A 13,458-nucleotide genomic window follows, 5' to 3' on the forward strand; every position below is an offset into this window, starting at 1 on the left:
TGGCATCTCATCTGAGAAAGTTCTCCGGCAGTGCAAATGTAATTGGCACCAATGTGAACTGCTAAGCACACCTAATGAAATTTAAAATCTCAGGAATAATGTGTGATGCTGGTGGAAGTACTGTACTTATAATTTTATGATTCACGGCTTTCCATCTTGTGTGCTTCCTGAGAAATGAAATATTAATCCCAAACTTCAGAATGACTAATTTTCCTTTGAGATGCCTTGCATTCTGCTTGATTTTCATTGCTGAGGCTGGACTAACTGCTCATCAGAGATACATGAAAGTGGGCTTATACTGCCTGCTTTTCTAGAAGCTCCCTTTCAACAGCATCTCATCCTTGATACCAGAAAATACAGTGTTTTGGGGGTTATAATAAATAGGCAAAGTGATACTTCTGTCTAAATAGATTATTCAAAAGATCTAACAAAGCTACTTATACTCTGCTTCCTCGAGACCAGTGGTTCTCAACTAAGGTTATGCCTGGGAAACACTGGTGGACTTGGTTCTGATACTAATGGCCCATCTGAGAGATTCTGATTTCATAGGTCTGTGATGGAGCCCAGACCTGTTTAAAGAGCTTCACAGGTGACTCTGGTGCACACCTAGATTGAGAACCACTGTTCTAATAAATTTAGTTAAATTTAAAAATGTTAACAGAAGTACAAATATCCTCTCCTAAACATTCACAACATTCTAAACCTCCCACTCCACAGATTCCTTCTTTCTGTCTATAAGACATGCTCTGTTCTGATTGTAAAAACACAACACAAACAAACCTCGACCACTTTTGTTCATCTCTAAACTTCTCCAGAGTGATTGCAATCAATATCTTTATATTCTCTCCACTATTTCTTCCTGAAAACCCTGAGATCTTGCTTCTGTCTACGCTACTTGTGAGATAATAGCAAATATATATATCTTGGTCTCTGTCCCTGGTTCCTGGCACAGAGCTCCTGAATCTCCCGTAATTTCCTAAGTGGTAAGAGCACTAGGAGCATCTTTTGTTCTAATTAGGTGACTCTGGGGGGATCCTGGATGGGGGCTGGTCACCAGACAGATGAAGCCATGATTAGAAGCTTGGAATTCTCAGCTCCACCCCCAACCCCCATCCTCCAGAGGGAGAGGGGCTGGAAATAGAGTTAGTAATTGATCATGCCTATGTGAGGAAGCCCCCATAAAATCCCAATAGTACGGAGTTTGGAGAGCTTCCAGGTTAGTGAAGACATTCACATGCTGAGAGGGTGACGCACCCCAACTTCACGAGGACAGAAGCTCCTGCACCCGGGACACTTCCACACCTCACCCCATGTGTCTCTTCATCTGGCTGTTCATCTGTATCCTTTATCACATCCTTTAATAAACTGGTAACTGTGTTTGTGAGTTCTGTGAGCCGCTCCAGCAAATCATTCGAACCTGGGGGGGGGGCATGGGAACCTCCAATTTGTAGCCATATTGCACAGGAAGTTGTGGGTAACCTGAGGACCTAGTACTTGCGATTGACAACTGAAGTGGGGTGGGAGCAGTCTTGTGGGACTGAGCCCTTAACCTGTGGGATGTGACACTATCTCCAGGTACATTTCACTTAAAAATAACAATAAACCCATTACACATCAACACGAGTAATATATTTTATGAAAAATAATTTTTTTTAATCGAGATGAGTGGCATTGCTTTACATTTTTGTAAATCTCTTTAATGTCTGGCTTAATAAAAGACAACTAGATTCTGATGTCTGCTCTCCTAGGTTATTTTGCTTGAAGTATATGGAGAAAATTAGGCCTTTCACAGATACCTAGTTGGAAAAGGTGTATTTTTACAGGCTTTTCAAATAATTGTGGATATTATTTTTAATGTCAACAAAATTAGACAAGTGGCAGCTTCTGAAAGGCTAGTTGCAAGGTGTAATCTAAAACCATATCAATGAACTTTACACTCTGTTACATTAAGTTCCATTGGTCTATTTTACGCTTTGAATGGATCTTTTACCCATGCCTGATTTTGTAACATACAAAATTTGGTCATTTGGAAAATACTGGCTCACTGAGTTTTGCAGATCTTTCAAATGTTGACACATCTCATTATCTTATATCACCAACAATATCATCAGAACAGTTTTCAAAGTTTTGGGAAGCTATCAAGCTCACATTGACAGAAACAGGTTTTCCAAAATTCTAATTTTTGCTTGAAAGCTTACGTTTTACGATTACAACAAATACTATTGCGTGTTTTCCTAGAAAAACCGCTCACTTAGTTCATTTTTGAGGAGCTGTCTGCCAAATACTCAAGTTTGAATAACCATAGTATCTGCCAGTCATTCTTTCAAGTAAAAATTTTGTTCCATGAAAAAATCTGCTAGTTCAGTTTGCAACTCAGTCATACAAAGCCTTTTCCTCAAGATTGAGACTGTCTTTCAATATGCAACAAGATGAGATATTTAAATTATACTCCAGCATTCCCTTCTCTGACTAGTCCCATTCTATCCATTATTTGGGAATTGCCTCACTGCCTTTGTAAGCTATTTGACTGGGGACCCCATGTCTTTTTCTTCCTTGTATCGTCTGTAGTATTCAGTAGTCACTGTTACTGAATGAATAAATATCCGATCTTTCCAAACAGATTGCAAACATATTGAAAACAGGGATTCGACACTATTCTTCTTTGAATTGCCAGCAACTCAGACAGGATCTGGGGCACAACAGAGCACAACTGTGGTCGTTTATGATTAAAAAAAGTTTATTATGTACATTATATTAGGATGGCCAGTAATGATCGCACCAATAAATTACTCTTTATCACTTTCTTTCAGTCCTATTGTAGAGGCGCAGCTTCATAAGTTAGGTTTGCAGATTGGCAGGAAGGAACCACACACACAGGAAGGAACCATACACACACACACACACCGCATTACAGATTCCTACTCAAGAAAGAGAACTTAATGGGAACGAGCTGGTCTCACAGAGCCGGGCTGGATGCTGCATGTTGGTGTGTGGTTTCTCCCTCCATGGAGTGTGCTGGTGACACTAAACTCTGCACAGATCAGTTGGAAGAAAGTCACTATCCATTTATTCTCAGCTTTACATCACCATTCTAGAAAAATTATGCTCACAATCTAACTGTTTTCATTACAATGAATGTCTACAACCATTAGGATCTTCTGGTTCTAGAAAGCAACATCTCCCAAGACCATTGTCAACCTGGGAGAAAAAGCAGAATCAATACTCATTGATTGAAAAATCTTCACGTCTCCAGTTTCTCAAGGTCCCAAAAAACACACCTGCTCTCAAGAGGTCAACAAAAAATATTTGCTTTTAGATTAAGCCCATAGGTGAGGAATGTATATGTGATCATTTTTACCATGATGGAGGAGCCTGGCATATAGTTTAAATTCCATGAACACTATGATAGGGAGAGTTGGCTCTTACCCACTGTTTGGACAGCAGTTAATTAAAGGATCAAGTTTTTGTTAACATTGCCCTTGAGCCCACTGACAACCTAATGTCATCAGTTTTCCCTCTATTTTGGAAATCATGGATTTAAATATAGTCCAATCACAAGTGGCAAATTTTCATTACATTCTAGCCAATTAAGTTATATATTTATATATTTGTTATACTCACAAGTGTCTTCAGATTGATTATGAAAAGCACATCAAACTATCCTTAAAAAACAGCTACCATGAGCTATCACATTACTACCAAGAAGAATATATTCTGATATTAAATGTTTTTTTCTTTCTAAAAGACTAGTGTCACCTTTTGCATACTTTTTTTATAACAGCTTTAAGATAAATAATTCACATACCATAAAATTCACCCTTTGAAAGTGTATAATTCAGTGGGTTTTTATAGGGTTGTGCAACCATCACCACTAGTTTAGAACACTGCTATTACTTCAAAAAGAAACTATACCCATTAGCAGTTACCCCCTATGCCCTCCTCCTCCAGCCCCTGGCAACTGCTAATCTACCTTCTGTCTCTACGGATTTGCCTATTTTAGACATTTCATGTAAATGAGGTTCATTCAATATGTGGCCTTTTGTGTCTGGCTTCTTTCACTTAGCATATTTTCAAGGTTTATCCATGTTGTAGCATGTTTCAATACTTCAGCTCTTTTTATGGCCAAAAAATATTCCATTGTATAGATATACCACATTTTGTTTATCCATTCATCAGCTGATGGGCATTTAGGTGCTTCCACTTTTTGCTGATTATGATGATGCTTCTATGGACACTGTGTAAAAGTTTTTATGTGGACACATGTTTTCAATTCCTTTGGGATATATCTACAAGTGGATAAGGAACACTTTAAGAATTAAGTCAGTACAGGGATGAAAATAAGTTCAAAGATTTTTTTCACAGGTGTGTCAAGCCCACAAGACTAAAGGGATATTAAAAGGGGAAAATGAGTTCCCAGATAACAACAGAGGCAAAGTCAGAATAGGTAATAATAATCTAGAGAAATATTCATCTTGTCCTTGCTGTAGTTTAGGAAATTTTAATATTATGCAATTACTTGGAAAGATATTTAAAAACGCTAAGAAAACAATTATAAATATCTTGTATCTTTTAAGATATAAATTTTTAGGTTCTCTTAGAATAGAAAATATTAGTCTTGAACAAGGACACTTGGTTTATTTATGATTTAAATACTATAACTACTGCTCTGTATACACATACCCAACTGTTATTAAAGGTTCTAAACTATACTTCAAAAATTCTAAGTCACCTAAAATGAAGAGTAGTACAGGGCCTAAAGTAGTTTAAGAACAGAGATACAGAGACATACTTCATAAAACTGGAGAATAAGGGATTTCTTCTTGAAATAAAAGGCCAGAATGTTGAACGCTGGCAGACAACTTGCTACTTTCATCCAAGGACAAAAGAACTAATGTCCTTGGAGAAAATTATGGTTAAAAATAATTTCTAGGGGCCGGCCCGGTGGCGCAGGCAGTCAAGTGCGTGCGCTCCGCTGTGGTGGCCCAGGGTTCACCGGTTCGGATCCTGGGCGCGCACCGACACACCCCTTGTCAGGCCATGCTGTGGCGGCGTCCCATATAAAGTGGAGGAAGATGGGCACAGATGTTAGCCCAGGGCCAGTCTTCCTCATACACACAAAAAATAATAATAATAATTTCATATTCTTAATGTAAAGATAGCACATTGAGAGTTAAAACAATCAGGCAGGACTTTAGTTTGAAAAAGAAACTGTCAAATTCTTTGAGCTTTTCTACCTTTAAACTCATACAGTAAATTACAGACGTGGGACACAAAAGAACATTTCCTGCATGGTGAACATTTCCCTCCTGTAGTCTAGTTGATTCTATTTTCAGTATCCATTTGGTACTAATTTCCTCGAGTTTCAAAGAATAAAAGTAGTAGATGAACTTGCAAAGCTCACATCTAGGATACTATAATAGCCACTCTATGATGGTTGTCATTTTTTAAAGCTTGGATCTGCTTGAAGAATTACTTCGACAGTAATGAAAGAGACATGCTTTCCCACCCATGATGCAACTGCCTGGTTATACTTGCATAGTATTTTATAAAGACAGAATCTTTGGAAAAAAGACCAAGGTTTTGTGCAACCTATGGCTTTTACTTTTTATTATCAACACACAAAGTACATGAAAAATATCAATTATTTCTCTGTAATTCTCTGTCTGCTTCCTATTTCCAGGTGCTTTTAAATAGGATAGAAAAAGCATAGCAACAAAACAAATTCCATCCACTACATTGAAGGTTGACATTTCAATGTTCCATTTGCAAAGAGTCAATAGAAAAGTCATAACTATAAAAAGAAGGAAAACAATTATTGCTTAAGTGCCTCCTTAGTACCTGAATTCTTTTTCCATAAAGAGAGAGTAAATGTGAGCCATATATTATTATTGCAGAAAAGAGTTACTTTTTTCTTTTCATAAACTTTTTTGCTTCTTTCAAAAGCTCTTCCATATCTTCCTTCTCTTGGTCTTCATTTTCTGGTTCCCAGTCAGAATCTTCATCTGTTGGCTCAAACTCTTCTTCCTCATCATCTAGAAAGCTGTCATTCAGGTCGTACTCATTGGGTTGCCCAACGGTATCATCGTGTTCACCTGAAATGCTTCTCACTGAAAAATGGAAGTTTGGTACACATCAGCCACTTCTCAACCTGGGACTGGAGAGCTGTAACTGCAAAATGTCTTACTCCATCAAGAACTAATTTTACTTAATACATATGTAACCACTACAAATTTCTAGAAAGGGACTGAAATGACCATTTATTATTCATTATTCTAACTTTTCCTACCATGAGGCTCCTGAGACTAAAATGTCCCGTGAGATACATAGTAATGGCCCCTTAATAATATCATAATCATATTCATGCTACCCTACCTTCTGGGGTGGTAGAATGTATTTTTGTCCCAGTTATTCACTGTCCCTCCCTCTGATATGATTCCATTTCCCCACCCCCACTGACATCAGATTTGGCCAAAGACATGTGAGTGGAGGTAGTGTGTGCTGCTCCCAAGGAAGAGCTTTGCTGGGGTTCTGCTATTGCCATTTTCCCTCTGTGACGAGAACAGCTTGTCCCAGATAGGGGCTGATCTTTCAGGCTGGATCCAGGATGAGAACACACCTGGCACGGGGCCACAGCTCACAAGCAGCTGTAACGTGAAGGAGAAATACACCTATTTATTGTTGTAAAGCACTGAAATTTGGGGATTATTTGTTATCACAGCAAACCTAGCACAATCTGCTTGATACACGAGGGTTATGATCAAATGAGAAGATAATTTATGCACCTTGGAAAATTTAGTTTTATAAATCTAAGATATTCTTACAGTTTATATTTCAATAAGACTAGGATTACTATGGTAACACCCATTAGAATTTATGGATTTCTAAATAATATTATAATGCTAGAATTCTTCTGTTTCCAAATTCATTTCTTCCCTCATCTCACTCTGTTTTATTTCCTTTCCACAGTGAGCAACAGAGTTGGTTTAAAATAAGGCACTGAGAGACTCCAGGATGCTGTGGAGCATTTAAGAAACAAGTAGGAAGATTCTACCTGGAAATCTTCTGAACGGCAGACGACAATGTCTGTGATGAACAGCAAATGTATAGGTCAAAAATTTTAATGTCTGTACTTTTGTATATGCTTTAGTTAACTTCTTCCTAAAATGTTCACATGTAATAGATAGACATAACTTAAATGAAAATCAAGTAATTTGATGGGGAAAAAAAGAGAATGATGACAAAGGAAGTAATTTATCTGTCCTCTTAACTCCCATAGCCCAGTACATTTGTATTTTTCTTAATATAACTACTCATCCCAGAGAGGATTTGACATAGTTTATAATAACAATAATGAGGTAATAAAAAAATACAAATAAAAGTAGAATCTAAGCACACAAAAAGCAGAATATAAATATGTCAACCTCAATTTTTAACATAATTATTATAAATTGAGCATCAAATTCCTCCCCGAGTTTCTTGGTAGCCAAGGCTGAAAAGGCTACATAATAACTCAGGCAATCTTCATTAGCATAAGGAACACCAGTTCCTTCAGGGAAATCCTGCATTATATTTATTTGTATACATATCTTTTCTTCTGTAAGTATCTCGAGGGCATGTTTTATGTCTAGCTAATCTCAATTTCCCATATAACTTTTATGATGGAATACACTTAAAAAACATTTAGAGGGTAGTTTGCAGATGGGAAGGGAGTGAGGAAGAAAGAACATCAATATCTCTATTCTTGTCCACTTTGCTCTTGAAAGTATCTCACACATATAACTAATGACGTCTCAACAAAACGTGTCCTTTCAGATTCAGAATTATTTTTAGAGATTTACAAGAAAAATGAACATAAAGCTGAAACAACTTTAGGTTCTCCTACTTTATTGGCTGCTCTTTCTCGGTCTCCTTTGCTGGATCTTCCTCATCTTCCCAATCTCTAAATTTTGGAGTGCCCCAAGTTTTAGCTGGGACCTTTTCTCTAACACATTCTTTAGATGATTCCATCCAGTCTTATATCCTAAATTCCCAAATTTATATCTGAAGCACTGACCAACGCCTGAATTCCAGACTCATTTATCTACCTGCCTATGTATTCTCTCTGATTGGAATAAGTAACAGGCATCTGAAATGTAACATTTCCAGAACACAACTCTTGAGTTGTTTGGCAAGAAACCATGGAGTCATCTTGGATATCCCCCACTGAAAACCCAATATCCAATAGGTCAAGAGATCCTATGGGCTCCACCATCAAAATATATCCACCACTTCTCACCACATCCACTCCAATACCCTGGTCCCAATACCATCGTCTTCTCCCTGGCCTATTCCAACACCCTCCTAACTGGTTTCCCTGCTTCCCCTCTAGCCTATTCTCCACAAAGAAGACAGAGAACCTTCCAATCTTTCTGTCTCACTCTGAATAAGATCTGAAGTCTTTACTTGTACGTCTTGGCCTTCAAGACCCTATACAACGGGCCATTTGCTAGCTTTTCTGATCTCATCTGTCATTCTCTACTAACTCTCTGTTCCAATTCCACCCTCTCTTTGCTGCTCCTTGAACAGTCCACGCAGGTTCATCTCCAGGGCTTTTGAAGGCACTATTCCCATTGCCTCGCATACTCTTCCTTTGGATAATCACCTGGCTTGCTCTCTCCTTCAAGCCTCTGTTCTAATGTCAAATTATCAGAGTCCTCCTTTTACTATCCTCTCTGAAATAGCACCCCCTCCCCATATACACACCCTTGCCATTCTGTCCTCTTTATACGGTTTTATTTTTCTTCTTAGCTGTTCTCATCACATCATATAATTGTTTACATGTGCACTGCCCACCTTTGTAAATTCTACAGGTGCAGGGCATTGTCTCTATGGTATCCTCAGCTCCTACAATGGTGCCTAACGCGTAGAAGGCACTTAATATATACACTTGTTGAACATATATGAATGGATGAACAACCAAACCATTTGCAAATCAAGGGGCTTTAAGCCTCAATGAACCCTGGAAATCTTTAGCAACTTGTTGGGCAGGCTCATTTGTTGAAACAATAAGGCCAGAGTAATCAGAAGATTCCCATTTGTTTCCTCAAAAAATTGTTTTATCTATCAAATCATCATTTACATTCAATGTTTACATTTACATATTCACATTCTTTTAATAGGAGATACAGAATCTAACAAAACCATCCGTAACAGAACTCGATGTAGCTGGTAGTCAAATTTCATCCACTTTATTTCACATGGACAGACACTGTAACTGTGCTTTAAGTGAAAACACCTGAAGAGCCAAAGTCATGTCAAGGGCAAAGTCAGCTCTAGAATTCAGCTCTATGTCCTCTGTTAGTGGCGCCATGTCAACACTTCTTAACAGGATTTTAAATGCTGACGTGATTATCTTTGTGGAATCAATTAATTAATGGGCCCTCTTGTAGCAAATTCAATTAGTGACTTTAAATATTTCACAATAAAAATGCCATCTAGATGGGAGTTTATCTTTTTTTTTTTTAATTTCTGAAGGTGTTTTTAGAGAAATAACAGTTTCTGCCTTTCAGAGTAACCGGGCCATAGAGATAATGAGCCTCTATTTACTTGGAAAATGCTCTGAATCAGTGCACTTGTTGATCTAAATTATTACATGATTTCCTGAACCATCATAACAATCTCAGGAAGCAGGGTTCTGAAATAAGTATGACTAGCACCTAACCTAGGAATGAAATGCCTGTCTTTACCACAACAATTAGTAAGTTTTGATGCAAAAGGGATACAAGAAAACTGAAAGCACGAACAAAATCCCATGCATGTAAGCTCTAACTGGGCAAACTGAAGCAGACAGCACGGTATCTAAATATCTGGATTTAAAGTGATGAAACTAGTCAAGTTCACATACACCTTGCTAGCACGGCTGCTATACAAATTTCAAAGAAAACTTCTCATCCAAGGAAGCTTGTTGGTTAGAGAACCAGGCAACTCAGTCATGAGGGGTCACAACATAGAAGATCCCAGGCCAACACTCCGTTGCACAGAAATGCCATGGTTGGTGAAAAGCTTACTGAAGCACAAAAATAATAACAGGAAACATAGCAGTAGCTGTTTAATTTTTTTAATCAATAGAAAAAATAATATTTGTAGTTTTATTTTTTGTGGTTGTGACTTCCAATTCCAACAGAATTAAATAGTATGTCATTTTTAAAACATTAAGAGCCTACAGCATTTTCTTACATTACAAGTAGCTTATTTGAAATATAATTGTTGAGTATGTCTGAGAAATCGGAAGTGAGTTTGTTTCTTCCAAATCAAGGTGAACTTGGAAGAAATCATTTTTTCCCTATCTTCACCCAGAACGCTTATACGTTTCTTGCTGCTAGTTATTGCTGCTTTTATGTGGTTGTCCATCCCTCTCAACGCAACAAAAAGTCTTTTAAAAACAGCATGGTTTAAAAGAAAGAGGATAGACTAGCAGGGTAGAAATCTAAAGATCAGTGTTAGAAACAAGCCCAAGACAATGAAGAAGTCACTTAACTTAACGGAATTTATTTTTTTATCTATGAATCAAAAGATGTTGATTAAATGATCTCAAAGATCCTTTCTAACTCCAAAGTTCTAATTTTAAGGCAGAGCAGGAATTTTCATTTTTTCTACAAATCAGTGAAGTAACATAAAATGCAGGGACGGGTTGACAGCTTGACTACCTGAAGGCAGCACAAGAGAAATAAGCTGCCATTTAATTTTTAAAAACTAATGGGTAACAGTGGACTACCATGATGATGAAAAATAACTTTTAGAAAAAGTAATAAACTCTTTAACATGTTTAAAACAATATGTTATTAACTATTTGGTAGTAGGATGAGGAATTTGTAATATCAGAATGACAATTCTGAAATTTTAACTAACATTTCCTTTACAATTTAAAATTTCACTGTCAATTCTTATCCCAAGAACAAAGTCTGCAGAGCTACTGAAGAGTACACTGTGTCACCAGCGTGTTGGAAAAATGGTGATTTTCACACAGAGAAAAGATCTTTCCAAATTGCTAATTTTTCCAAATAGTTTTCTGGTGTTAGGATCTAAGATGACAGACGCCCCATAGCAGATTAATAGCTTAACATCAATAACTCTTCAAGTTTTATTTTCCTTTCTTTTCCAGTAAATATTAGGATTAGGATATTAATTTTCATGAAGTAAAAAAATACTTTAGCCCAATATCTCTAAAGATAAAGATTTACCACATACTATAAGAATAAACATTTTTTAAAATGCCACATTTTACTACTAAAGACTCATCTTTCTAATGCACCAAGCTATTAATTGGGTATTCATATTTTAGCTTTGAAAAAGCAGTTTGTGTACTTCTGATCTACTTTATTAAATATGAAGTTTATTTCTTTTTAAAATACCATTGCACTAGCCTTTGCCATATTCCAAAATCTCTCACCTTTCCTCACGCTAAGCAGCAGTTTATAGAATCTCATTTAAGTTCCATTGACCTTCCTTAATAGCTTTCTTTCTAGATCTTTGGGTTTCTACTTCTAAAAAAAAAGGAAGTATATATAAGCACCTGTATGCATATAATTGCAGAACTAGAGAGATATTAAAATAGCTATCAGTGGAACATTCTAAATTTTCAGCCATGAATGGTACTAATTGCCTAGAATAATGCAGATCACATAGCAATAAAAGCCAGAAAGAAGGACCACTAATCAGGTAATAACACACTGATGATAGTTTCTTTTAAATGCTGTCAACAGGTAAGGCAGCTAAGAAAGTATAAAACAAAATCTTCCTGGCACTGATTATTTTTACATTCAATATCTTGTGCCACAACAGCTGCACTCTGAAAAAGTGTGGAAAGTTAGTGAAATTTTAAACCCATTAGATATACAAGAAGCTTAACAGATGATGGCAGTCAAACCTACAAAAAATGAAATATGCTACATAAATTGTTACCTGTATGGAAGAACTTTATAACTGAAGTGTTGTAGGAGTTTAATGTAGTTATTTTAATGTTCGTACTATATTAAATTTTATTGTCTCATTATGCAGTTATGATACCCCCACCTCAAATTCAATGTATTTAATTTAAAACAAATAAAAAAACTACCTAGTTCTTCCTCCTGATCTTTATGTGACGTGTAAATGTCACCCCCAGTCTCCTGATAATTTCTACTACAATCCTGAGTCATCCCTATTCTCTTTACCTCATCCCACCCCCCACACTATAACCAATCAGTTGGCAAATCCTATTGATTCTTCCTTCAAAATCTCGCTTGTATCCATCCAATCCTACTTTTCCATTCTCATGGTGGCCTCCCTAGGTCTGGCTCTTTATTCAACTGCCTAACTAATCTCCAGAAGGCTTCCCCACTCTAATTCAGACTGCTCATCATCACCAGCTTAATACTGGCTTACCACTATTTGCCAATGCACCCACATCTTTGGTCCAGCTTTCGAGAGCTTCTATAATCTGGTCCCAGTACATCCTTTTAGTATCATCCACAGTAACTATAGAGACTCTCCATGTCAGTTAAACTGATCTGCTTGCTAACTCCAAACACAACTTACCATTTTCTACCTTGATGTCCTTGATTTATCTATTATTCACTTTGTCTGGGATGTCCTATACCTACTCACCACAAAGCTAAGAAACAAAGATGATTTAAATCCCACCACCTTAAAGACCAACTTAACCTAAAATTCCTACATCAAGTCTACGCTGATAACTCCCAGCAGAAAGTGCTTCCTCCCCTTCCTCTGAGATGTTAGGGCATCTCACCACAAGCATGTGGAGCCAAAACTGGTTCTGACTTATCTCTGTAACTTTGCTCACTTGGAAGACATAATAAATGAACAAATAAGTGTATGAGTCACAAATCCATATATAAATGAGATTAAGATCTTGGGTAACGTTAACCTTTAAGGATTTGGGAGATGAGAAAAACAAGTATATTAGAATTCTGCATTAGATCTCTCTAAATTAAGAAATATAATGAGACCTCAACATTTAATTTAATATTTGAAATACGCCAGACACCTTAATTTATAAGTTTTAGAGTAGGAAGAGATGTTCTGAGTATAGTGCCACATAACAACCCTTGAAAGTACATTAAAAATATAAGGCTAAACTGTTGCTTAAAAATATTTATATTTTTTTAAAAAACTGTCTTTCCAATGAAAAAAAAAGTTTTTCTTAAAGAAAGTTAACTGTTGGGGCTGGCCCGGTGGCACATTGGTTAAGTTAGTGCACTCTGCTTCAGTGGCCTAGGGTTCACGGGTTTGGATCCTGGGTGCGGACCTACACACTGCTCATCGAGCCATGCTGTGGCGGCATCCCACATACAAAAATGGAGGAAGACTGGCACAGATGTTAGCTCGGCAACAGTCTTCCTCATGCAAAAAGAGGAAGACTGGCAACAGATGTTAGCTCAGGGCCAATCTTCCTCACCAAAAAAAAAAAAAAAGTTAACT

At 37.1% G+C, this 13,458-nt stretch overlaps 1 protein-coding gene across 2 annotated transcripts in view; it reads right to left on the bottom strand.

Moving 5' to 3' along the window:
- Positions 1 to 4,565: 4,565 nt before the first annotated feature.
- The window catches only part of APLF (aprataxin and PNKP like factor), a 90,108-nt gene continuing 81,215 nt past the window's right edge, over positions 4,566 to 13,458 (bottom strand). The window contains exons 10-11 of one of the 2 annotated variants that reach the window (XM_058551055.1): positions 6,617 to 6,644; positions 6,008 to 6,107 (exon numbers count right to left, since the gene is read on the bottom strand). In XM_058551055.1, the coding sequence (XP_058407038.1) occupies positions 6,089 to 6,107; positions 6,617 to 6,644 (47 nt within the window). In that variant the 3' untranslated portion in view covers positions 6,008 to 6,088. Of the gene's footprint in view, positions 6,108 to 6,616; positions 6,645 to 13,458 lie in introns of both variants that reach the window. The other variant, XM_058551054.1, reaches the window with a different exon arrangement.

Source organism: Diceros bicornis, chromosome 12 (assembly GCF_020826845.1).
Source record: "Diceros bicornis minor isolate mBicDic1 chromosome 12, mDicBic1.mat.cur, whole genome shotgun sequence".
Lineage (NCBI taxonomy): Eukaryota > Metazoa > Chordata > Mammalia > Perissodactyla > Rhinocerotidae > Diceros > Diceros bicornis.